The 27,563-nt window shown below is 47.1% G+C and overlaps 2 protein-coding genes across 2 annotated transcripts in view; one reads left to right on the forward strand and one right to left on the reverse strand.

Moving 5' to 3' along the window:
• LOC143275201 (glypican-6-like) overlaps positions 1–5,043 on the forward strand; it is a 229,835-nt gene extending 224,792 nt beyond the window's left edge. The window contains exons 8-10 of the mRNA XM_076579172.1: positions 134–269; positions 3,163–3,415; positions 4,799–5,043. Coding sequence (XP_076435287.1) covers positions 134–269; positions 3,163–3,415; positions 4,799–4,944 — 535 coding nt within the window. The 3' untranslated portion in view covers positions 4,945–5,043. The remainder of the gene's footprint in view (positions 1–133; positions 270–3,162; positions 3,416–4,798) is intronic.
• A 12,662-nt stretch (positions 5,044–17,705) lies between these two features.
• Positions 17,706–27,563, reverse strand: part of LOC143275271 (DNA replication licensing factor mcm7-like) — a 29,537-nt gene continuing 19,679 nt past the window's right edge. The window contains exons 13-17 of the mRNA XM_076579248.1: positions 25,220–25,401; positions 24,826–24,909; positions 22,583–22,751; positions 19,976–20,085; positions 17,706–19,039 (exon numbers count right to left, since the gene is read on the reverse strand). Of these exons, the coding sequence (XP_076435363.1) occupies positions 18,829–19,039; positions 19,976–20,085; positions 22,583–22,751; positions 24,826–24,909; positions 25,220–25,401 (756 nt within the window). The 3' untranslated portion in view covers positions 17,706–18,828. The remainder of the gene's footprint in view (positions 19,040–19,975; positions 20,086–22,582; positions 22,752–24,825; positions 24,910–25,219; positions 25,402–27,563) is intronic.

Raw genomic sequence — 27,563 nt, forward strand, 5'->3', positions numbered from 1 at the left:
AGAATGAATGTTATTTCTTCGATTAACGGTGCATGCGTACCTTCACGAAAATTCCGGTGCAGCTGTACCTTTAAAGTAACGGTGCACGCGCCCCCTTAAAAGCCTAACGATGCCACGCGTCTCTTGTGTGCAGGTACATGGGCCAGGTGCCTGAGGCCAACTTCCTCAGCCAGGTGCAGCACAACCAGGAGGTCAAGGTCACGCTGAGGGTCATGGACGCTGACCGGGAATACCTGTTGGTCAAAGAGACCCTCACCCACATGCGGAGGGTCAGTGCTTCTTCTTCGTCTTCTTCTTCTTCTTCTGCGTTCACTCGTATGCACACGAGTGGGCTTTTACGTGTATGACCGTTTTTACCCCGCCATGTAGGCAGCCATACTCCCGTTTTCGGGGGTGTGCATGCTAGGTATGTTCTTGTTTCCATAACCCACCGAACGCTGACATGGATTACAGGATCTTTAACGTGCGTATTTGATCTTCTGCTTGCTGTATACACACGAAGGGGGTTCAGGCACTAGGCAGGTCTGCACATATGTTGACCTGGGAGATCGTAAAAAATCTCCACCCTTTACCCACCAGGCGCCGTCACCGTGATTCGAACCCGGGACCCTCAGATTGACAGTCCAACGCTTTAACCACTGGGCTATTGCGCCCGTCGGTCAGTGGTTCAAACCCCGTCTCTGTTCTGCTTGTGCTTGTGGCTGTCCTGGTTGATTCCTTGGTGTGGGTGGTGGTGGTTGTGGCTGTCCTGGTTGATTCCTTGGTGTGGGTGGTGGTGGTTGTGGCTGTCCTGGTTGATTGTTTGGTGTGGGTGGTGGTGGTTGTGGCTGTCCTGGTTGATTCCTTGGTGTGGGTGGTGGTGGTTGTGGCTGTCCTGGTTGATTGTTTGGTGTGGGTGGTGGTGGTTGTGGCTGTCCTGGTTGATTCCTTGGTGTGGGTGGTGGTTGTGGCTGTCCTGGTTGATTCCTTGGTGTGGGTGGTGGTGGTTGTGGCTGTCCTGGTTGATTCCTTGGTGTGGGTGGTGGTTGTTGTGGCTGTCCTGGTTGATTCCTTGGTGCGGGTGGTGGTGTGGCTGTCCTGGTTGATTGTTTGGTGTGGGTGGTGGTGGTTGTGACTGTCCTGGTTGTCCTGGTCCTCATAGAGGAGGCGCAGGGTAATATGTGTGGTGTGTGTGTGTGTGTGTGTGTGTGTTGGAGCTCACGTACGTTTATATGTATTTAACTGTGCTTTCATATCTGTGAAACTGCATGTTCGGTGCATATCTGTTATGCATGTGTGGGTGTATATGTAAATGTGTGTCTTCATGTTTTACATCTATTTGCTTATTTATCATCAGTGTTATCTTATTTATTTATTATTGTTATTAATTTATTATTATTATTACTGCTACCTTTTTTAACATTATAGTTATTATTTATTTATTTATTTATTTTATTTATTTATTTATTTGTGTAAGCTTATTTATTATTTATTCACCTTTTTTTTCATTTTTCTTTTTTTTTTCTCCCTCAAGGCCTGACTAAGCGCGTTGGGTTACGCTGCTGGTCAGGCATCTGCTTGGCAGATGTGGTGTAGCGTATATGGATATGTCCGAACGCAGTGACGCCTCCTTGAGCTACTGAAACTGAAACTGAAACTGGTTGATTGCTTGGTGTGGGTGGTGGTGGTTGTGGCTGTCCTGGTTGATTGCTTGGTGTGGGTGGTGGTGGTTGTGGCTGTCCTGGTTGATTGGTGTGGGTGGTGGTGGTGGTTGTGGCTGTCCTGGTTGATTGATTGGTGTGGGTGGTGGTGGTTGTGGCTGGTTGGGTTTTTGTAGTTGGTCGTCGTGGTTGGGTTATCATGGTTGGGTGGGGGCCTTAGGGTTGGGTTATTTCTGGTTGGTTGTCAAGGTTGGGTGGTTTTAGTTGGTAGTTTTGCGGTTGGCATGATTTGGTTGGGTGGTCGTGGTTGGTTTCTTCTGGTTGGGTAGTTTAGTTTACTGGGTTCTTTTGGTTTGATTGATTGATTGGGTTGCTGTAGTTGGTTGGACTGGTTGGCGGGGTTTTGTGGTTGGGGTTTTTTTTGTGTGTGTGTGGAGGGGAGGGGGTGGGCGGGAAGGAGGGTTGTGGGGGGGGGGGAGGGGGTTGTGAGGAAGACAGACGGTATGGGGGGGAAGGGAAAGGGAGGGGGGTTGTGGGGGTTGTGAGGAAGACAGACGGTATGGGGGGAGGTTGGGGATGTGGGGGGGGGGGGAGGCGGAAGGAGGGTTGTGGGGGGAGAAGTGTTTGCTGCATTTCATTAAACCGCTGATTTCCCCAGAGGGGGATGACGGGAGGTAATGAAGCTTATCACTAATGCTCTCCCTTTGACGGGCGTGACTTTGACATGCAATGGTAATTATCCCCCCCCTCTTCTGCCCTTACATTCCCCCCCCACCGCCCCTCACCTCATCCAGGGGGTTGGAATGAAGGGGGAGAGGGGGGTGGCTGGGGGGTGGGGGGGTGGGTTCACTACGTCACAGGGGTGGACAAGGGTGTAGATGGTGGGACGTAATCGGGAGGAGGTTGTGTGTGTGTGTGTGAGAGAGGGAGAGAAAGAGAGTGTGTGTGTGTGTGTGTGTGTGTCTGTGTGTGCATAAATATGTGCACGTGCGTGCTCGCTTATTGTGTGTGTGTGTGTGTGTGTGTGTGTGTGTGTGTGTGATATGAGAGAGAGACAGAGAGTTTCTCTGTGTGTCTGTAGTTGTGTTTATGTGCGTGTTCGTTTTGTGTGAATAAGTCGGTATATGTGTGTGTGTGTCTGTCAGTCTCTCTCTCTCTCTCTCTCTCTCTCTCTCTCTCTCTCTCTCTCTCCCTCTCTCTCTCTCTCTCTGTGTGTGCGCGCGCGCGAGTATTGGATAATTCCCTAATGTTCACAGGAATGTCAGCGGAATGCTATTGTCAGCACGTCCCCCCTTCCCAGCATCCCAGGGCGGTGAGGCCTGTGGCCTGAATAATGCAATGAAACACTCATTCCTTCTGTATGTGTGAGTGTGTGTGTGTGTCTGTCTGTCTGTCTGCGTATATGTCTTTCTTGCTCAAACATACTCGATACCCCCCGACAAAAAAAAAAAAAAAAAAAAAAAAAGAGAGAAAGGAAAACGAACTGAACACCCTCAAACTTGTCCACCACCACCTTACACAGAACCTGAGCAACCTGCTGAACTCTGAGCTGATGCTGGGCGACGACCCGATCCACCGCAAGGTGGGGGGAGGAGGAGGAGGAGGGGGTGCCGGGGCCGGAGCCGGGGGCCGGGAGGGCAGCGGGGGGGACCTGTACCAGCCGGTGATCGTGGATGACGAGGACCTGGTGGCTGGCTACGGGTCAGGGTCTGGCTCTGGCAGCGGTGACGACAGCTCGGAGGACACGGGGAGGGAGCACACCTCTAAACCTGATGGTCAGTGTGTGTGGGAGGGGGGGGGAGGGTGTGTGTGTGTGGGGGGGTGGGTGTGTGTGTGTGTGTGTGGTGTGGGGGGGTGGGTGTAGGGATGTGTGTGTGTGTAGGTGTGTGTGTGTGTGTGTGGAGGGGTGGTGGTGGTCGTGTGGGTGTGGGGAAGTGTGGGGGGTTGTGTGGGTGTGTGTGTGGGGGGGGGGGGGTGAGAGGGGGGGACAGCTTGGAGGACACGACAGAGCACACCTCTAAACCTGATGGTCAGTGTGTGTGTGGGGGGGAGGGTGTGTGTGTGTGTGGGGGGGGTGTCTGTGTGTGTGTGGGTGTGTGTGTGTGGGGGGGGGAAGGGTGTGTGTGTGTGGGGGGGGTGTCTGTGTGTGTGTGGGTGTGTGTGGAGGTGTGTGTGTGGGGGGGAAGGGTGTGTGTGTGTGGGGGGGGGGTTGTGTGGGGATGTGTGTGTGTAGGTGTGGGGGGTGTGTGGGTGTGTGTGTGGGGGGGGGAGGTGTGAGTGGGGGTGTGTGGAGGTGTGTGTGGGGGGGTGGGGGGGTGTGAGTGGGGGGTGTGTCTGTGTGTGGGGGGGAAGGGGTGGGTGTGGGGTTGTGTGTGTGGGGGTGTGGGGTGGGTGTGGGGATGTGTGTGTGTGTAGGGGTGGTGGTGGTCGTGGGGGAGTGTGGGGGGTTGTGTGGGGGGTGGGGTGTGTGTGAGTGGGGTGTGTGTGGAGGTGTGTGTGTGTGGGGGGGGGGGGGGTTGTGTGAGTGGGGGACGTGTCTGTGTGTGTGGGGGGGGGTGTGAGTGGGGTGTGTGTGGAGGTGTGTGTGTGTGTTGGGGGGGGGGGACAGCTTGGAGGATGGAACAGAGCACACCTCTAAACCTGATGGTGAGTGTGCGTGTGTGTGTGTTTGGGGGGGGGGGGGGCAGTTTGGAGGATGGAACAGAGCACACCTCTGAACCTGATGGTGAGTGATGGGGGGGTGGGGGGGGGCAGCTTGAAGGACAGGGCCACACCTGTGATGGAGAGTGGTGGGGGGGGTGAGGGGAGGGCCAGGGAGGGGGGTGTGGATGTGGGTGGCCACGTCAATTCACGTAGTGTGATTCTAGAGATGGGGAGGGGGTGGGGGGGGGGGGGGGGGACCAGATAGAATTATAAATGAGCGAAAATGTAATACAGTTTAAAATGCAAACATTAAAAAAAAAGAGAGAGTCTTTTTAAGTACAACTAGACGGTAAAGCAAGATTTGAGATAGGGATGTGTGTGTGAGTGAGTGAGAGAGAGAGAGAGAGAGAGAGAGAGAGAGAGAATATGGCAAATGCCTATTAGAAACGCTATGAATGTGAAATGAAGATAAGTAGTAGATCACTTGAACCAAAAACGTATCACTCGTGTTGCAGATACCCACATAGACCCGCCCAGACCCACCCGGCCCACCACGCCTTCGTCTTCCCACCGGGCCACCTTCTCCCCTGCCCTGTTGCTGCTGCTGCTGCTGCTGCTGCCGTGTGTCCTGGCTCAGAGACTCGACCTCCCCTTCCAATAACTGCCGCTCCACCCTTCCCCCCACCCCCCACCCCCCCTGTCACTCATTTCCCATTTCCCCTCAAGAGCCGAACGACACTTGCTGCTTCCACTGCTGATCAGTACCTTTTAGCTGGGGGGGTCGGGGTGTTGGGGGGGGGGGGGGGGGGTCTTTTTCACACTGCACCGGGAGTTGTGTTTTTCTTCTTATGGATTGTTGTTGGTTTGTTGTTGTTGTTGGGGCGGGGGGTGGGGGGCTGTTGTTTGCGGTTGTGTTTTGGTTGTAAGGTGTGTGTGTGAGTGGTGTGGTGTGTGGTGGTGAGTTTGTGTGTGTGTGTGTGTGCGCGCGCGTGTGTGTATGTGGTTTTGAAGTAGTGCCACCAGGTTTAACAAAACATTTCACGTTGCTGACACGTTTTGGAAGAAACTGTTAGGGTTTAGCATCTTTCAGCTGTCATCGCCTATGATATTATTATTATTATTATGTAACTGTCGTTCTTTATTCATCAGTGTTTTGTTTTCTGTTTGTTTTGTTTCCCCCCCCCCCCTCCCCCTCCCCCCCCCCCCCCCCACACCAGTCCCCCCCAGTGGTGAGGGTGACGATAGGGCTGACGTCTACCTCAGCAAGAAGTTTACAGCATCTGTGAGCGGTCAGGTCACAACAGCTGTTGTCTGTACGGACAGGGTCAGAAACCTTGTGGCCTGACTTCGCTTTTGACGTAACAGAGCACAGGCTTTTGACGTCACAGTCAGTTTTGACGTACCATTTTGCACAGCTTTGGATGTAACAGTGCCACACGATGGTTTCTGGTTTTCTGGGTTTTTTCGTTTTGGGTTTGTTTGTTTTTATAAAGAGCTTGGTAGATGTCAGTTGTATGTTTTGGGGTTTTTTTTATTGTTTTTTTTTTATATTATAGAAATGGGGCAGCAGAAACAGCGTTTTGACAGTCAGTGAAGGTTTCAGTGTGTTTGGTGTGTTACTGATTCGTTTGCACGTGATTAGAGTCAGACATGTCACGGTATCATGTATTTCGTGTGTTTCGCGATCGAAATAATCACTTCCGGTGACCTCGACCTCGAGCCTCGTTTTCGATATGTACTCACTCGATTTCGAACCATGTTGTTAGCCTGTCAGAGTCAGTTCGGTTTTCGCATTAGTAAATGAAACATCAACAAGAAGTGAGGTTCCTGTTGTTACGAGTCTGTAAGAACGTGTGAGAACGAAGCATGGTGGCAGCGGTCGGCTCTACGAATCCGGCTTTATGAAGATTTCCGCACAACGAATCGGCGACGCAACTTGGCAACTGTGAGAGATTCTCAGCTGTAGCAGACGAGACGGCTCGACGCTACGACTTGAAAACGAAGAGACCTCAACACATCACTTACAGACGAGAAATAACCTGTGAGTTGAGTTTTTCTTATTTCCTCATAAGATGCCTTTCAAACCGCCAGAGAACTTCGATTTTAAGCAGCCAGAAAGCTGGCCACAATGGCGGAAAAGATTCGAACGTTTTGTGATTGCAAACGAACTGAGCACTAAAAGTTTTCAAATACAACTTTCATCGCTGATTTATGCCATGGGGGCCACTGCAGAGCAGGTCTACCAGTCTTTTCACTACGATGAAACGGAAGAGACAGCACCCAATCTCAAGGCTGTGCTAGACTTATTTGATAGACATTTCGTTCCACAAAAGAACATAATACATGTTAGAGCAATGTTCTATCAGCGAAGCCAGGAGAGCAGTGAAAGCATAGAAGCATTCTACCGAGCTCTATATGAACTCTCTGAACACGCTAACTTTCCCAACCGAGAAGACACCATACGAGATAGGTTTGTTCTTGGTGTATCTGACAGGGAGTTATCAGAGAAGTTACAACTTCAAGCTGATTTGATGCTAGAGAATGCAGTGAAGCAGGCCAGGCAATAGGAGAGCGTTAAGAAACAGCTAGGGGAACAGAGAAAGCTAGGGGAGAAAGTAGATGCTGTTCATGCAAAAGGCCAAGGAAAGCAGAGAGGAGGAAAAGGAAAGGGAGGAAATTTAAGAAATACAAGAAAACGAGGCTCGAGGTCGAGGTCACCGGAAGTGACTATTTCGATCGCGAAACACACGAAATACATGATACCGTGACAAGACAGAAAGGAGTTATGTTGGTGCCAGCAAGCGACAGTACACGACCTTCTGATGAAACGTTCAAAAGGTTTGAATGTCGGCTTGCTGTGTTGTCGTTATGTTTGCCGTTAAAATGAAGCAGCACGACTCTTGACATAACCAAGAGTGTTAGAAAACGGGTAACTGACAGAAGTATGTTGTACAGACAGACAGATAATACATGCTGAAGGAAGACAAAATAATGGACAGGCAAGAGACGATCAGAAATGGGCAGGGAATGTTGAGAAACCAAAACAAGAAGATTGATGTAGCATACTGTAGCAAACCTTGCTTGTGGTTTAACTGGGTGGTAAGCTGTCTGTGGTGACCATGGAGACAGTTATGGCACATTAAAAGTCAGCACATAAAACATTATATATATATATATATATATATATACATCACCTTGACCCTGAGACCGGAGAGGTATGTGACGTAGCGAAGAGAACACCAGCACGCCTGTTGAAACGATGTGGGAGGGGTGTATAATGTTAATTGTTAGAACACCACCACACCAGTTGAAACGATGTGGGAGGGGTGTATAATGTTAATTGTTAGAACACCAGTACACCTGTTGGAACGATGTGGCAGGGGTGTTTAATGTTAATTGTTAGAACACCACCACACCTGTTGAACGATATGGCAGGGGTGTATAATGTTAATTGTTAGACCACCACCACACCTGTTGAAACGATGTGGGAGGGGTGTATAATGTTAATTGTTTGAACACCAGTACACCTGTTGGAACGATGTGGCAGGGGTGTATAACGTTAATTGTTAGAACACCACCACACCTGTTGGAACGATGTGGCAGGGGTGTTTAATGTTAATTGTTAGAACACCACCACACCTGTTGAACGATATGGGAGGGGTGTATAATGTTAATTGTCAGAACACTACCACACCTGTTGAAACGATGTGGTAGGAGGGTATAACGTTAATTGTTGATTTTTTTTTCTTTCTTTTTTTGCTGGTGTGGATTGCCAGCAAAAGGATAAATAATAGTTTTAAAAATGAACATTAAAATGATTATCATTTGAATTAATGGGCAAAATGAACGATTCAATGTTTTTTGTTCAGTTCCCTGCATTGAGATGTATTGTCAGAGTTTGAACTGGCATCTGGAGACATAAGATTCACTTAAGTTTGAAAGAAAAATGTAATACTTTCTGTCAGATATTCTACAGTTAGTTGGTCAGCGGGTGATCCATTGACCACAGGCCATATGGCTTTCCGCTCTTTGACTGGACATCGCCAAACCTGCTTCTGCTGATTGTTATTCACTGGTTCGGTGGCTTGTTATTCACTGGTTCGGTGGACGGTCAAATCATCCCAGTGATAAGTATTATGAGGATATCAAACGACGGTACGTGTTTCTGCTGGCAGAGTTGGTGCCCAGTTGTCAGGTTAATTATCTCTGCTAGGTTTGTTTGGCAATGAATAAACACATGCTTTGTGTAATAGCAGCTGCTAATTTCGACAGTTTGTATCATGTAAAGTTTTAGACGTACGTTGTGTCATCAGCAGTGTTTTCATGAAACTTGGGACTGTTCATATTGTTATATCATTCCTCCATTGAGAATAGTATTGATACGCTTATTGGTTATTTAGAATTTACCATGTTTGAATAGATAAAATAGGAGTGTGTGTAGACATAGTTTTAGGATGTTCGACAGGAAATGTTGCAAGGAAAGTTGTTGAAAGGTAAATGGCGCGGTTGGGCAAGACAAGGTAACTGACTGACACAGGTTGAGGAAATGGGAGTGTCCGTTTGGTGGGTGGAAACCCCGGAACAGAAAGGTTCAGTGAGAACATGCGTGTTGTTTGATGTTATAGGTAGGTACATTAGGTGTAGCTAGGATTATCAACAGTCCTTCACAGATCATCTGTTTGGACATGTCGTCATTACGTCTCTGGAAAGGGTATGTGTGAGTGCTTGTGTGTGTGTGCTTGTGTGTGATGGTGTGTCAGTGTATGTTTGTGTGATGGTGTTATTTGAGCTTTGAATTCACCCAACCCCTGCTCTGCAAAGAGGATCTAGCTGCTGGGAGCGTTTGGGTTCAAGGTTGATTTTTGTTACAAGTCATAGTAGTTCAGTGTGATGGTACCCCCCACCCCATCTCTCTGGAAACATCTGAACAGTTGTGGCATCACTACTTTTAGGTCATAATCATAGCAACTGCTGTTGCAACAAGTGCGATAAAACTGCGGACTCGTTGACACAGCTGCTGCAGAGGTGTTTATGAACATTGAGTAATCGTCTCCACCAGTCTGTCAAGACCACTAGTGAGGCGTAGTGAGCAGGAACCCCTTGTGAACTGCTTCCAGCAGGGTTTTTTTTTTGTTTTGTTTTTTCTCAGGCTGCAGGGGAGGGGTGTATAAAGTGGAGAGGGGTGGGGGAGTGTTGTTGGGGGCGGGGACAGGTGGAGGGAGGTTTTGTGTGTATGCTGAGAGAGCGATAGAGAGTGTGTGTGTTGTTGTTGTTATTGAGCTTCACATTACTGCATGTTCATTGTTTTTGGAAAAAGTGCATGGGTTTTAAATCAGCAGTGTGTTTTATGTCATTTGTAAAAAAAAAAAAAAAAAAGAAAAAAAAAGATGAGTATGCTAATAAAATTGAATAATTTGTTTTAGATGTCTTAGTGTTGTAGCTGTTTTCGGAGAGTAAGATCAAACAGAATCCAAAATTTAGTATCTTTCATGCTGAATTGTTTATATTATTTTTTTAATGTTTGAAAAAAAAAAAATTGTGTGTCAGAATGGACATTTTTTTTGTGGTCAAAACGATTATAGCTCATGAGAAACTGGATTCAACCCTCTCTGGAGATATGATTTGAATATTTGTCTCCGCATTATGTAAGTTGAATGGTCAAGAATTTGGATCCTTTTTTTTTTTTTTTTAGTTTTTAATTCTTTTTTTTTCTTTTCTTCTTCTTTTTGATTTGATTTAGTTTGCCTGTTTGGGCAGTGCAGATTAAGCAGTGTGAATACCGCTATGAACACAGTCATCACATAGGTGTGGGTGGTGCACTAACACCAAGTAGTTGTGAAATACTATCGTTAAGTCAACGTAAATCAACATTGCATTAATGAGTGTACATAGTGTACTACACCAAATAACATTTTGTGTGGATATTATGCTGTTTGTTACAAGGACGTTTGTAGAGGCTGGAGGATATTCAGGGGGTGAATGGTTTGTATTCTATGATCATCAGAGTTGTAAATATAAAACCAGAAAGAGTGTGCTTGAGCATGATGCGCGTGCGTGTGTGTGTGTGCTTGCTAGTACATTGTATTGAAATGAATGTTGGACTTGTCTTTCACAGGTCATTTTTAAGTACATGTGTATCCAATTTAACATCCCCCACCCCCTCACCATGATTTTGCTACAGTAGTTAACTGGCAATGCTTTTTAAAAGACGAGGAAGTGGTGTAGAAATGTGTGTACATGTATCGGGTGAATGAATGTGTGGAATAGTGTGGTGTAGAAATGTGTGTACATGTATCGGGTGAATGACTGTGTGGAACAGTGTGGTGTAGAAATGTGTGTACAAGAATCGGGTGAATGACGGTGTGGAACAGTGTGGTGTAGAAATGTGTGTACATGTATCGGGTGAATGACTGACTGTGTGGAACAGTGTGGTGTAGAAATGTGTGTACATGTATCGGGTGATTGACTGTGTGGAACAGTGTGGTGTAGAAATGTGTGTACATGTATCAGGTGACTGTGTGGAATAGTGTGGTGTAGAAATGTGTGTACATGTATCAGGTGAATGGTGGAATAGTGTGGTGTAGAAATGTGTGTACATGTATCAGGTGAATGACTGTGTGGAATAGTGTGGTGTAGAAATGTGTGTACATGTATCAGGTGACTGTGTGGAACAGTGTGGTGTAGAAATGTGTGTACATGTATCGGGTGAATGACTGTGTGGAACAGTGTGGTGTAGAAATGTGTGTACATGTATCAGGTGAATGACTGTGTGGAACAGTGTGGTGTAGAAATGTGTGTACATGTATCGGGTGAATGACTGTGTGGAACAGTGTGGTGTAGAAATGTGTGTACATGTATCGGGTGAATGAATGACTGTGTGGAATAGTGTGGTGTAGAAATGTGTGTACATGTATCGGGTGAATGACTGTGTGGAACAGTGTGGTGTAGAAATGTGTGTACATGTATCGGGTGAATGACTGACTGTGTGGAACAGTGTGGTGTAGAAATGTGTGTACATGTATCGGGTGAATGACTGTGTGGAACAGTGTGGTGTAGAAATGTGTGTACATGTATCAGGTGACTGTGTGGAACAGTGTGGTGTAGAAATGTGTGTACATGTATCAGGTGAATGACTGTGTGGAACAGTGTGGTGTAGAAATGTGTGTACATGTATCAGGTGACGGTGTGGAACAGTGTGGTGTAGAAATGTGTGTACAAGAATCGGGTGAATGACTGTGTGGAACAGTGTGGTGTAGAAATGTGTGTACATGTATCAGGTGAATGACTGTGTGGAACAGTGTGGTGTAGAAATGTGTGTACATGTATCAGGTGACTGTGTGGAACAGTGTGGTGTAGAAATGTGTGTACATGTATCGGGTGAATGACTGTGTGGAACAGTGTGGTGTAGAAATGTGTGTACATGTATCGGGTGTGACTGTGTGGAACAGTGTGGTGTAGAAATGTGTGTACATGTATCAGGTGAATGACTGTGTGGAACAGTGTGGTGTAGGACAGTGGTGTGTAGAGTGTGAAAGAAGACAGAATGCAAGCTGTGAAACAGGGAGGTGTGACACTGATCAGAGGATGGTGATGTGTAGAGTGTGAAAGAAGACAGAATGCAAGCCATGAAACAGGGAGCGACGCTCTCTGATCCTTTACACCACCGTCCGGTGGTCACAGGCCACATGGATTCACACTTCAGCATCCTGGGTGATCTGATCTTGCTTGTCTGTGTGTTGCCTCCCTTTTGTCTAGGTCATGCGACGTATCGTGATGTCACCGTCTGTTGCCTGTCAATGTGCTCTCTGTGTGTGTGTGTGTGTGTGTGAGAGACCGAGCGAGCTGCTGTGCATTTTAATGCGAATTTAATGCTTTTGTGATAAAATTTGTTTTCATTCTGTCATTGTGAAGTTTTACTACAACATGGTGTGGGTTTGGGGGTTGACCACGCTACACTGACTGCTGGCCACACACTCCGTAAAGATGACGGCCACACACCCCCTACAAAGATGATGGCCACACACCACGTTAAGATGACGGCCACACACCCAGCAAAGATGATGGCCACCCCCCACCCCCCCACACACACACACCCACAATGATGATGGCCACACACACCCCACAATGATGGCCACACACCCCACAAAGATGACGGCCACACACCCCGTTATGGTGACCTCACAGCTCTCTTCCAACACCCTTCCCTGTTTCGTCTCACACCAGCCTAGTAGTAAACTGAAAATGTTTCAGTGATTTAAGTCTGTTTTCTCTGCCAATTGCTGGGTAATAGTGGACGTAGCACAATGGTTAGAGCTTATCTGCCAACGTGTCCGTGAGAGTCTGGGTTTGAATCCTGCCCTCAATTTTTCTCCAAAGTTGGACAGCCTGGGCAGGGTGGAGATGCTTTTTGGTCTCCCCCATTACCTGTCACAATTTCAAAGGTTAGCTGTGACTTAAATTTGAATGATGCTACCCATTGCTGAATAACAATTGCAGCCCCCCTCCCTCTCCCTGTGTGATGTCATCGACTGGTTGTCTGTGGTCACAACACAATGTGTGGCCATCAGTCTGTTGAGCTGTGGTTGTGGTCACAACACAATGTGTGGTGATCAGTCTGTTGAGCTGTGGTTGTGGTCACAACACAATGTGCGGTCATCAGTCTGTTCAGCTGTGGTTGTGGTCACAACACAATGTGTGGCCATCAGTCTGTTGAGCTGTGGCTGTGGTCACAACACAATGTGTGGTCATCAGTCTGTTCAGCTGTGGTTGTGGTCACAACACAATGTAACAAACACAATGTGCGGTCATCAGTCTGTTCAGCTGTGGTTGTGGTCACAACACAATGTGTGGTGATCAGTCTGTTGAGCTGTGGCTGTGGTCACAACACAATGTGTGGTCATCAGTCTGTTGAGCTGTGGTTGTGGTCACAACACAATGTGTGGTCATCAGTCTGTTGAGCTGTGGCTGTGGTCACAACACAATGTGTGGTCATCAGTCTGTTGAGCTGTGGCTGTGGTCACAACACAATGTGCGGTCATCAGTCTGTTGAGCTGTGGTTGTGGTCACAACACAATGTGTGGTGATCAGTCTGTTGAGCTGTGGTTGTGGTCACAACACAATGTGTGGTCATCAGTCTGTTGAGCTGTGGCTGTGGTCACAACACAATGTGTGGTCATCAGTCTGTTGAGCTGTGGCTGTGGTCACAACACAATGTGTGGTCATCAGTGTAAAGCTGTGCAAGGATCACTGTAACCAACACCAGGAAGTGTTCGACAAGGGTCATCAGGTCTGACCAGCAGATTAAAAACCCTGGTGTGTTACGTCCTTTGCTGGCTCAGCTGTTCAGTGTGGAAGACTTGTCGAGTGGAAAGGACCAAGGCCTTGGAGACTACTGTGCCAGAAAAACAGATTCGATTTTTACACGAGTGATCAACATTCTTGTTGTGTATACTTTACGGTCATAACCTGGTTCCTTTGCAAGATGTCACGCTATGTGTGGATGTTTTGTTCACCTGTATTTTTTCGTGATGACATTTCGTGTTCAATGCTGTGTATTTCTGCTGGAGATAGGTGGATGTTTTGTACCCATTTGTTAGTGATGACATTTCATGTTCAATGCTGTGTATTCCTGCTGGAGGTAGGTGGATGTTTTGTACCCATTTGTTAGTGATGACATTTCATGTTCAATACTTTGTATTCCTGCTAAGTGTGGAGAGGGGGTGGGGGCCTGGGGGGGTGGCTAGACGTTAATTGTGGTTGTGCCTTTCTTTCCCCTTATCTCGTTGTACAGATGTTAAAGACTGCTGCGCAATGCCTTCGCCCCTGTGTGAATGTTTTCCAGTCAGCTTGCCATGCTCTGGATGCTAAGTGTTGAAACAGATGTCTTCAGCACTGTCATTGTTCACCGACACAATGCTCCCACCTCAATGTCTTTAGCACTGTCATAGTTCACTGATATACTGCTCCCACCCGAATGCAGACTGCTGATCAAGTCAAAATATTCAAATTATGAATGTTTAAAGTGAAGTTTCAAAATATTCTAATCATGAATTTTTAAAGTGATGAATTTTCAAAATATTCATCATGAATTTTTAAACTGGTTCAAGCACCATCTCTTCTTTCTAGCGTTTCACTTAGTTTTGCCCTCATGTTGAAAACAAAATACAGAGCTAAAAATCGAAAAACGTTTTACCATACAAATTTCTTTTTTAAATGATCAAGTAAAAAATCAACTCTTTCCCATACAAGTGGAGCAGGAGACAGCGGCTTTGAAGTGAAAATCAGATTTAACTCTCTCCATACAAGCGGCGAAAGAGACAACGTTAACAGCGTTTCACCCCAATTACCACCATCAAAATATTGCAAGTGGAAGACATATATTGAAGAGGTGAATGTTGACAAAGAATACCACAATTCTGATGACGGAAGTTAAAGGTTGGGTCATTCAGACACCCACTGGACATCTGAGGGGTCTGTGTAGAGGAGAAGAGAGGACTGGCCATACTGAGCGAGTTAAGCTTGTGTATTCTCACTCTGCCTGTCAGTACAGCCATGTCCAGATCTGTCAACCCTCGTCACGGGCACTGAACAGCATTTGTACACCGCGCCTTTTGGTGATCGTTTCTCAAATCTTTGTGGTTTTTTGTTGTTGTCGTTGAAACTTAATGTTTTAAAGTATGGAAAGTCAAGCTGTCAGCAATTTATTACATGTACATAGCTTTGTGATTTTCTTTAATATCTATTTACCACCTTTGTACTGCATCAAGAATTTTAGACTTGAGGAGATGCTAAATTGTTTTCAATGCATTAATGGGAAACTTGCAATGGTGAATGTTATGTTTTTAGTGTGTGGTGACCACACATAAAAGCAACAGAGGGTTTAAATACAGTAGCCAATAGTGTCATCAATTTGTGAAGGTGGTTTTTGAGAAATGGTTTACAAGGATGCGTTCTGTCCATGGGTTCTTCACCGAGAGCTGGGTTGACCCGCGAGAAAGAATTCAGTTCAGGGGTGACTTGACGTGGGTTCTTTTACATGTGCAGTCCGGGTTTATGAAAGGCTTAGGTAAGACCGGATCAGAAGGGAGCATCAAGAAGTCTTCAGTCATGCCCCTTCAGCCTGGTGCTGGATTCCTGGCCCTGCCGCTCAGTGTGTGTGTGGTTCGTCCGTTGGGATCGACGAGGACCATCTAGTCATCCTGGGGGTGGGTGGGTTCGGCTCTGTGGGTGCGCAGGTGACTGGTCAGGCCAATCCGTGCCCGGAAGGTTCTGACGCAGTGTGGACAGGGGATGGTGGCGGCTGTCAGGGACTTGCTGGCACTGCTTTTCCTGGCCTGTCTGTGTTGCTCTGCTGCAGCGATTCTATTGGCCTCACAGGATTTGGCGCCTTTGTGGACAGCTGAACGCCACTTTGGTCTGTCCATTGCATTCAGCTCCCATGTGTTGTGGCTGATGTTGAAGGCCTTCAGAGCTTTCAGAGTGTCTTTGAAGCTGCTTTTGGCCTCCATGGGAGCGCTTGCCATGTTGGAGTTCGCCGTACAGCAGTTTCTTGGGGAGCCGGTGGTCTGGCATGCGAACTACATGGCCTGCATTAAGATGGTGCAGATGCTGGGCAAGTTTGCACCTCTGTCGCTCAGTATATACCACCAGGACCACAAAGTTGTCTTTGAAACACAAGTTGGAATCTCCACAACCCCAAACTTGTGTCCCAACCCCTGGACACATTTGAATCAGAGACCCAGGTTGTGGGTTGGCCATATAACGGCTCGCAGTCCAGTGTTAAAATATGGTTGAAGAAAATCCTTCCATAGTATCGGCTTCCACTCAAGTTTTCATGTCCAAGACATTGCCATTCTTGTTGTGTGGAAAAATTTGGTTTTTAGTGAATATTTGTCATTTTGTTTTGTTTCCTGAAATTTTATCTGTTTCGATTCATGTGGAAAAATGTACCTATTTATGTAACTTGCTTCTGGTGACTTTCAACATTGTGTCCCCCCCCCCCCCCAAATATGCCTTAGTTTCTTTACCCCAATTTGTGAAAGATGATGCTGTATGCTGGATATTTCATGTGTAAGCAACTGTACACGGAAAAATCAATATGCAAATCATCCGGGACACTGGTAGTAATTAATTTTTTTGACTGTAGATATGGTTTATGATGCATGTGTAAAGGGGTACAACTGTCAGCTAGGCCAAATCTGTGGTACAGTACATAACCAAGCGGTTTTGTAAGTCACCCTGTCAAGATATTGAGCCATCAGTGGCCAGCTACTTTTCATGATTTATCCAATGGACTTTTTTTTTTTTTTCCTCCTTTGGTCTTACTTTCCTTCTTTTTCTGTAGATGGTCTTCCTTTTTTTTTTTTTTTTTTATTTGCCAAAACATCTCATTTTGTCAGACGTTTCCAGTCTCATTAGCGTCCCCCCCCACTCCTCACCCTATAATCTGTACAAAAATCTTTTCCATTAATCTGTCCGACAGTTTTCTGATCTCTCCCCATCCACCCCATTGTGGAGACAGTACAATTACTCAATCCTTTCCATTTGGTTGTTTCACAGCCTCCTTTACACAGCCTTCAAACATATACTGGTTAATTTCTCTTTCTCTTGCCATTTACGTATACACACACATATATATATATTTGTTAAAACATGGTGTACAATAATAAAGCTCATAAGTTCTCACTGAAGCCTCTTCTGTGTGTGTTCTGGAATGGACTGGTGAGGTTTTGAAATGGGTATTGTGCATATGCACAGGCTGATATGCATATAATAAAAAAAACAAAAACAAACAAGAGAGGCAAGGCCTTCAAGACTCACTTGTGAAACACTTAAAAAAAAAAAAAAAAAAAAATCCAAGCTTTTTATGTATTGTGTATAATTTCAAAATGTTTAAGATGAGAAAGATCAGTTTAAAGCAAATTAAGTCCCCTAGCATTAATTACAGAGTAATTTCCCTTTTTTACTATGTTCCAAAACGTTTGCAAAATAAATAAAACTTCCATGCTTGGCAAAAGAAGTTCCTGTTTGAACAAAAAATAATAATAATGACTGCTCTTGTTGTTGGGTCAGAATAATAATGACTGCTCTTGTTGTTGGGTCAGAATATATCAAAGTGCCAAGTTTAGAGAATACAAAAAATATAACAGTAAATGCAGTTTGCATATAATTAGGCTTCATTTTTTTTTTTTTTGGTGCCCATCCCAGAGGTGCAATATTGTTTTAAACAAGATGACTGGAAAGAACTGAATTTTTCCTATTTTTATGCCTAATTTGGTGTCAATTGACAAAGTATTTGCAGAGAAAACGTTAAAGTTTACCACAGACAACCGAACACCGGGTTAAAACATACTGTTTACACAAGCGAGTCAACAAAATCATATACAAAATACAAACGCAAAACTAAACTGTACAATAAATATATAAAATGCATGTTTTATTAAAACCCCATCCAGTGCTCTAAAAACGAGACCATTCATACGGGAAATTCATGTAGGAGAAGGATGGACAATTAAATATGAAACAAAAAATGAAGAGGCCTACTTATATCCAACACACTCAAGAGAGCTTTGTTAGAAATGTTCTGGGATTTTCCGGTCGACACCCATCTCAGGCAATTTGGCCGACGGGGAGGTGGTCAACATTCCAGGAAAATGGCTGGTGGGGGACACTACATCCACACCACAACCACATGATAATAACGGACATCAAAAATGCCCTTTTTCAAGTCGGGTGTCAATGAGATTCGAACTCTGCAGCCACCGTATCCGAGTGCTGGACAGTGTCAGCTGGCGAGTTTTTTTCGGGTGTGTATGCAAGACATGGGAAGATCACACAACAAGGAAGAAAAGCGTAGTGTCAAGTGTACAATACATGCATTTGTGTACATTCTCATCCGACCTTAGAATGAACAGTTAAACATAAAGAGTGAAAGATACAACTCTAGGTCATACATCATGTGCGCACAGTACACTAACACTAAACATCAGCTCACAAGACCTTTACTCCGATACTCTTACGTGCAGTGTAGCTTAAACGAAACACCAGCTTTCACTTCAGATTTTCTCCTGTTGTGGTCCACGATACCCAACACGCTCGCTGCTGGCACGATAAATTTTGTTCAAAATTCTGCGTTTTTTCAAAATCCTGCACCCCCTGCTAAAAATCTGGATTTTTACCCAGCCCTACCAACAACAATCGACACTGCGTCAGTAACCACCACCACCCGGAGCACAATCTGTGAAGTCTCCTGATACTGTGCAACGCCTACCCACTAACTCCAACGTAAGAATTACCCGCCATGGTCATTCTGCACAGTGTTCCCCAAGTCATCCTTCCCTCACACCATGTTCTTTCAACACACACACAGCGGTGCCGATACGACACAACACCCTCAGATAAAGGTGAAGGTCGACATGTCACGCCCCCTCAAATGAAGGTGAAAGCAGACAAGACACACCCTCAGATGAAGGTCGACACAACACACTCCTCACATGAAGGTGAAGGTCGACACGACACCCCTGAAGGTGAAGGTCAACACGACACCTCAGATGAAGGTGAGGCGAGTCTTAGCGCTGTTGACCTGCCAAACGTTGAGCTCCTCGTACTCCTCGATGCAGGCCTCGATCTGGTCAGGTTTGAAACCCTTGGACAGGCACTGCTCGTTGACGTCGCTCATCTTGATCGACTTCCCACCGCCCTTCTCCGGGGCCATCTCTCGGATCACGGCGTAGATCTGGTCCGTCACGTTCTGCGTCCTGGGGACAGAAGGTGGGTGGGTTCAATTCAGTGATATGGACAGATTCACAACTTGTCGATATGGATAGATATAGCATTGTTATTGATATGGATAGATACACGACTCACTGCTATGGACAGACACAGCACTGTCACTGCTATGGATAGACACAGCACTGTCACTGATATGGATAGACAGCACTGTCACTGATATAGATAGATACACAACTCACTGATATGGATAGACAGCACTGTCACTGATATGGATAGACACAGCACTGTCACTGATATGGATAGATACACAACTCACTGCTATGGATACACACAGCACTGTCACTGATATGGATAGATACAGCATCACATTCTGCGTCCTGGGACAGGGTGATTCAACTCACTGATAGAGATACTTTACACAGCGACTATATTTGAACGGTTACTTTACACAGCGACTATATTTGAATGGATACTTTACACAGCGACTATATTTGAATGGATACTTCACACAGCGACTATATTTGAACGGATACTTTACACAGCGACTATATTTGAATGGATACTTTACACAGCGACTATATTTGAACGGATACTTCACACAGCGACTATATTTGGTCACAGACCAAGTTCCAGGCACTCTACAGCCATTTGTTCAGCAGGCTGCCCATCTGGGTAGAGCAAACAGAGCTGCCTTTTTCTTTTCTAGGTGATCAAAAGTTATTTCCTGTGTCATTCGGTCTGGGTTCTGGCACACATTCACATGTATTCTACGTGTATTTCACTCTGAAATATTGTCAGGAAGAACTCTCGTTGTCAGGGGTTCTTTTACACGCCCTATGCTCGATTCATCATCCCATCCAAATGACAGGACCCCCGTTTATTTTTCCAGTCGAACGTGGAAGGCGTGAACTTCTAGAACTTCACAGATACTGAACAGGCCGACTAGCGTCCTGGCCACTGACCTGGTGTGGGCGTCGTGCTGTGTGTTGAGGGAGTCCCGGGACATCTCCATCAGACGCATCGCCTCGTTCACATCGTCCTTCTCCACCGTCCCTCCCAGCCGCAAACGAGCCTGCAACACATACACCTCATGGTCCTTTTCTATTTCCTCTTTTGTCACAGTGTCAACACACACATAGGAAATTTTCTATCTAAAATTACGTTTAAATAACATACATACCGTGACCCAACTAGTGCAGACTCCGGCAGGGGTCTGACATTCCTGTCCTGTGTAAACTGCTATCCGCCTATGCGGAGAAAACAAAAGCAATACGACCGATAACCTCCCGGAAGTAGGTAACCTCTCCTTTGTCCCGCTAGCTAGCGCCCTCTTTTTCCGGCAGCCATCGTGACTCCTGTTCCTGTGCTCTTTATACAGCTAAGTTTTTTTTCGTATTTTCTGCCTCCCACATTTCTTTTCGCTGTTCTTTCGTCTCTATGTCATCACCGTTCTGTAAGCAAGCTGTTCTCTATTTCTCTTCAAAGAAGAAGTCGATGACTGAACAGTGGTCCAGAAATCTTCCATACCAAATACAAAGCCAAAATGACCACTGGCATAAGACTGGCCAATATACCAGTACTGATATCCGACGGACCAGGCAGAGGAGGAAACCTTTCCCAACGGAAGATGACCAAAGGCCAGGGGGAGCTCTTATCCTTGGCTGGAAGTCCCCCTAGGAGACGGAGCTCTGAAGAAAAAACCTGCACCTGCCGAGGCCATTCTACATGTGGCAGTATCTGCACCTGTGGGACTGCGAGTGTCAGTAGGCGAGAGAGTGGGGAAGGGACTGCACAACTCCTCACTAAAAAAAAAAAAAAAAAAGTCACCTGTGCTGGTCAGACAATCATGCTACCTTTTCCCTTGCAACACCTGTGAGAAGTGCTTCGCATCCAGAATCGGACTCTTCTCCAATATGAGGACACACACCAACAGATAAGCCTGCCTGCCTACTCATCCGTCGGACCGATGGGAGACTCCATCTCTAAGATAACCGATTTCATCACTTTTTTCTTTGTATTAAAATATCCCAATATTTATGTTCAATTTTCATCACATTTTTCTTTTTTAAATCAATATATAATTTCTACCACATTTTTTTTCGTTTATGATTAAAGTTCTTTGCAGAATGGTACTGGTAAGAATTTTTACCAAAATTCTAAAACTGTTCAAGACTGGGCAACCACCTTTTTCCCTAACCATGATCAAAGGGATGCAACTCTGTAAATTCCAATAAGGTTCAAATGTAAAGAGTTCATGTCCTTACCGAGGTGGAAAAACTAACAAGCAGACAAACAACAGAATGCAAACTCCCTGATGCCAGCAGAATAAAAACACCCTTTTCACTTCAGGTACCTGGTGAATAAAAACACCCTTTTCACTTCAGGTACCTGGTGAATAAAAACACCCTTTTCACTTCAAAATGGGTAGACAGGGGGAAGGTAACTCAATGTCCTACTGCATGTGAAAGTTGCCTGCAACTGTTGAGTTTTCCTACAATGAGAAAACCATTCTTGTTACTATGACCCCTTCATGTCCACAAAGTAAAAAGGAACGCGATCGCCCAATCGAGCTATGTAATTGTATGACCTGGTTGAGACATAATTTGACAACAACAAAAAAAGGAACGCCAGAGAATCGACAGACAAAAAAATACGAAAAAAAAACAACTTAGCCGTATGAAGAGCACAGGAACAGGGGTCATGATGGCTGCCGGAAAAAGAGGGCGCTAGTCAGGGGGGCAAAGGGGAGGTAACCTTCTTCCGGGAGGTTATCGGCCATAGCTATTTTCGTTTTCTCCGCATAGGCAGATAGTAGTTTGCAGAGGACAGGAATGTCAGACCCCTGCCGGAGTCTGAACTAGTGGGTCACGGTTAAGTATGTGTAATTAAACCATTCTTTTCACCATGACCCCTTCATGTCGACAAAGTCACCTACGGTGGTGACAGGTGTGGGCTTGTGAGTGTCGCTACCAATGGATTTCAGTCCCCGCAAAATGGTTGTCATTTCTCTGTGTATATTGTACATCAAAATAGATCAGTCCTTGAACAATGGCTAAAAATTCTGAACATATATCAAAACAGACATTCCGAAAGAACAAAACAGATCAGTGATGTTGACTCAGACAACCATAACACTACAGATATATATATATAACCAACACACACACACTCAGTACACACACTACACAGCCACAAACAATATAAAACCTAACACGCTCACACAACACAACCACATACACAAAACAAAACTGGCACACACTACACATCACACACTACAACTCACGTTACACACACAAAACAACCACACACACCATACACACACTTCAACACAACCACACACACAACACAACCACAAACACCCTACACACACACAAGTCAAACACACAACACAACCACACACACTTCAACACCAACCACACACACAACACAACCACAAACACCATACACACAACACAACCACAAACACCATACATACAAATCACAACACAACCACACACACACTACAACACAACCACACACACTACAACACAACCACACACCACAACCACACACACACACAGCACACTGACCAGAGCAGTGGCCAGTCTCAGGATGGCCAGCAGAGTTCGGGGACTGGTGAAGGTCATGTCCTTGTTGTTGCGTGCCTCTTTACGCAGCTCCACATACGCCCCTGTGATGTAGTCCGCCAAGCCTTCCGGGACTGTGGGGTTCTTGCTCCGGCAAAGCGCGATGTAACGTCTGACGACAACACACACACAACACAATGTAACGTCTGACGACAACACACACAGCGCGATGTAACGTCTGACAACACACACACACACAGCAATGTACATTTAACAGTTAGCAGAGTAGTCAATTCAACGTCTAGTGACAACACACTCACACACAAAGCGATGTAACATTTAATGGTCGGCAGAGTATTTGAGTTAACGTCTGTCAGCAACACACACTAAGGACAGTTGACAGCAGAGTATTTGAGTTAACGTCTGTCAGCAACACACACTAAGGACAGTTGACAGCAGAGAATTTGAGTTAACGTCTGTCAACAACACACACTAAGGACAGTTGACAGCAGAGTATTTGAGTTAACGTCTGTCAACAACACACACTAAGGACAGTTGGCAGTCAGCACAGCAGTAGAATTAACTCACTCAGTACGGCCAGTCCTCTCTTCTCCTCTACACAGACCCCTCGGATGTCCAGTGGGTGTCTGAATGACCCAACCTTTAGCTTCCGTCGTCAGAACTGTGGTATTCTTTGTCAACATTCACGTCTTCAGTATAAGAGCCTTCCACTTGCAATATTTTGATGGTGGTAATTGGGGTGAAACGCTGTTAACGTCTTCTCTTTTGCCGTTTGTATGGAGTGAGTTAACGCCTGGCAACAACACCCATGGAGCCGAAGACAGTCAAGGATTTTCTTTACACCCAAAGACTTTTCTGGACCTAAAAGGCAAAGCATATTTTGCCCCAGACTACTGCAGACACGGAAATTGTGCTCGGATTTCTGCCACCTTTCCAGACTTTTGCAACTATATACAAACCCTGGAACAGAGGCTTGGGAAGGAGGGATGTTGGGGAAGAGGGATGTTGAAAGGAGGGATATTGGGAAGAGGGATGTTGGGGAAGAGGGATGTTGAAAGGAGGGATATTGGGGAAGAGGGATGTTGGGGAAGAGGGATGCTGGGAAGAGGGATGTTGGGGAAGAGGGATGTTGGGGAAGAGGGATGTTGGGGAAGAGGGATGTTGGGGAAGAGGGATGCTGGGAAGAGGGATGTTGGGAAGAGGGATGTTGGGGAAGAGGGATGTTGGGAAGAGGGATGTTGGGGGGAGGGATGTTGGGAAGAGGGATGTTGAAAGGAGGGATGTTGGGGAAGCGGGATGTTGGGGAAGAGGGATGCTGGGGAAGAGGGATGTTGAAAGGAGGGATGCTGGGGAAGAGGGATGTTGAAAGGAGGGATGCTGGGAAGAGGGATGTTAGGGAAGAGGGATGCTGGGGAAGAGGGATGTTGGGGAAGAGGGATGCTGGGGAAGAGGGATGTTGGGGAAGCGGGATGTTGGGGAAGCGGGATGTTGGGGAAGAGGGATGCTGGGGAAGAGGGATGTTGGGGAAGAGGGATGTTGAAAGGAGGGATGCTGGGGAAGAGGGATGTTGGGGAAGAGGGATGCTGGGGAAGAGGGATGTTGGGGAAGCGGGATGTTGGGGAAGAGGGATGCTGGGGAAGAGGGATGTTGGGGAAGAGGGATGTTGAAAGGAGGGATGTTGGGGAAGAGGGATGTTGGGGAAGACGGATATTGGGAAGAGGGATGTTGGGGAAGAGGGATGTTGGAAGGAGAGATGTTGGGGGGTGCGGGGGTGGGAAGGATGTTGGGAAAAGTGAATCTGGGTGGTTGTTGGGGGGAGGGATGTTGAGGGAGCAATGCTGGGGAGGATGGAGGGACCTCACCTCATGAGTCGCATGTCCAGAGGGATGTTGGGGAAGAGGGATGCTGGGAAGAGGGATATTGGGGAAGAGAGATGTTGGGGGGAGGGATGTTGGGAAGAGGGATGTTGGGGGGATGGATGTTGGGTGGATGGATGTTAGGGGGAGGGATGTTGAGGGAGCAATGCTGGGGAGGATGGAGGGACCTCACCTCATGAGTCGCATGTCCAGAGAGATGTTGGGAAGGAGGGATGTTAAGGGGGATGGAGGGAGGGAGGATGTCTCACCTCATGAGTCGAATGTCCAGAGAGATGTTGGGAAGGAGGGACGTTAAGGGGGATGGAGGGAGGGAGGGAGGTTAGGGGGTAGGGAGGGAGGATGTCTCACCTCATGAGTCGCATGTCCAGAGGCTGGAACTGCAGTGGGGGGTGGACATTGTGCTGGTGAACGTACGTGATGTGCTGGGCCAGTCTGAAACATACATGTGCCGACATTACAGGAAATTTTCTATCTAAAATTACGTTTAAATAACATACTTACCGTGACCCACTAGTGCAGACTCCGGCAGGGGTCTGACATTCCTGTCCTGCCGATGCTGGAACTGCGACGGGACGAACCCAGGTGTGGCCGTGTATGGGGGAATCTAAATGAGCGGCGTGGGAGTAATGCCACTGAAACCGTGCACATGACAGGGCAGCACACACACACACAAAAGACATACAAAAAAACACACACAAAAAAAACACAACACACATACACCCAGCCCCCTCCTCCCACCCACCTCAGGTCGTTCTCACGGTCAGCCTTGTCCTGAATCAGCCAGAGGAGGTCGAATCGCGACAGAAGGGCGGCCGGAAGCTGGATGTTCTGCTCCACAGACTTCTTGGGGTTGTAGCGACCGTAGGCCGGGTTGGCCGCAGCCAGGATGGACACGCGGGCGTTGAGGCTGGTCATGATTCCTGCCTGTCACACCCACACACACACACAGTCACTGGTCATGATTCCTGCCTGTCACACCCACACAGTCACTGGTCATGATTCCTGCCTGTCACACCCACACACAGTCACTGGTCATGATTCCTGCCTGTCACACCCACACACAGTCACTGGTCATGATTCCTGCCTGTCACACCCACACACAGTCACTGGTCATGATTCCTGCCTGTCACACCCACACACACAGTCACTGGTCATGATTCCTGCCTGTCACACCCAACCACTGTCGCTGGTCATGATTCCTGCCTGTCACACCCACACACTGTCACTGGTCATGATTCCTGCCTGTCACACCCACACACACAGTCACTGGTCATGATTCCTGCCTGTCACACCCACACACACAGTCACTGGTCATGATTCCTGCCTGTCACACCCACACACACTGTCACTGGTCATGATTCCTGCCTGTCACACCCACACACTGTCACTGGTCATGATTCCTGCCTGTCACACCCACACACTGTCACTGGTCATGATTCCTGCCTGTCACACCCACACACACAGTCACTGGTCATGATTCCTGCCTGTCACACCCACACACACACAGTCACTGGTCATGATTCCTGCCTGTCACACACACACAGTCACTGGTCATGATTCCTGCCTGTCACACCCACACACACAGTCACTGGTCATGATTCCTGCCTGTCACACCCACACACTGTCACTGGTCATGATTCCTGCCTGTCACACCCACACACAGTCACTGGTCATGATTCCTGCCTGTCACACCCACACACAGTCACTGGTCATGATTCCTGCCTGTCACACCCACACACACAGTCACTGGTCATGATTCCTGCCTGTCACACACACAGTCACTGGTCATGATTCCTGCCTGTCACACCCACACACTGTCACTGGTCATGATTCCTGCCTGTCACCCACACACTGTCACTGGTCATGATTCCTGCCTGTCACACCCACACACACACTGTCACTGGTCATGATTCCTGCCTGTCACACCCACACACACACACAGTCACTGGTCATGATTCCTGCCTGTCACACACACACACTGTCACTGGTCATGATTCCTGCCTGTCACACACACACAGTCACTGGTCATGATTCCTGCCTGTCACACACACACACACACAGTCACTGGTCATGATTCCTGCCTGTCACACCCACACACACAGTCACTGGTCATGATTCCTGCCTGTCACACACACACAGTCACTGGTCATGATTCCTGCCTGTCACACCCACACACACACACAGTCACTGGTCATGACTCCTGCCTGTCACACCCACACACAGTCACTGGTCATGATTCCTGCCTGTCACACCCACACACTGTCACTGGTCATGATTCCTGCCTGTCACACACACACACAGTCACTGGTCATGATTCCTGCCTGTCACACCCACACACTGTCACTGGTCATGATTCCTGCCTGTCACACCCACACACAGTCACTGGTCATGATTCCTGCCTGTCACACCCACACACAGTCACTGGTCATGATTCCTGCCTGTCACACCCACACACACAGTCACTGGTCATGATTCCTGCCTGTCACACCCAACCACTGTCGCTGGTCATGATTCCTGCCTGTCACACCCACACACTGTCACTGGTCATGATTCCTGCCTGTCACACCCACACACACAGTCACTGGTCATGATTCCTGCCTGTCACACCCACACACACAGTCACTGGTCATGATTCCTGCCTGTCACACCCACACACACTGTCACTGGTCATGATTCCTGCCTGTCACACCCACACACTGTCACTGGTCATGATTCCTGCCTGTCACACCCACACACTGTCACTGGTCATGATTCCTGCCTGTCACACCCACACACACAGTCACTGGTCATGATTCCTGCCTGTCACACCCACACACAGTCACTGGTCATGATTCCTGCCTGTCACCCACACACTGTCACTGGTCATGATTCCTGCCTGTCACCCACACACAGTCACTGGTCATGATTCCTGCCTGTCACACCCACACACACAGTCACTGGTCATGATTCCTGCCTGTCACCCACACACTGTCACTGGTCATGATTCCTGCCTGTCACACCCACACACAGTCACTGGTCATGATTCCTGCCTGTCACACCCACACACACAGTCACTGGTCATGATTCCTGCCTGTCACACCCACACA

The sequence above is a fragment of the Babylonia areolata genome, chromosome 30, assembly GCF_041734735.1.
Source record: "Babylonia areolata isolate BAREFJ2019XMU chromosome 30, ASM4173473v1, whole genome shotgun sequence".
In the NCBI taxonomy this organism is placed as follows: Eukaryota; Metazoa; Mollusca; class Gastropoda; order Neogastropoda; family Buccinidae; genus Babylonia; species Babylonia areolata.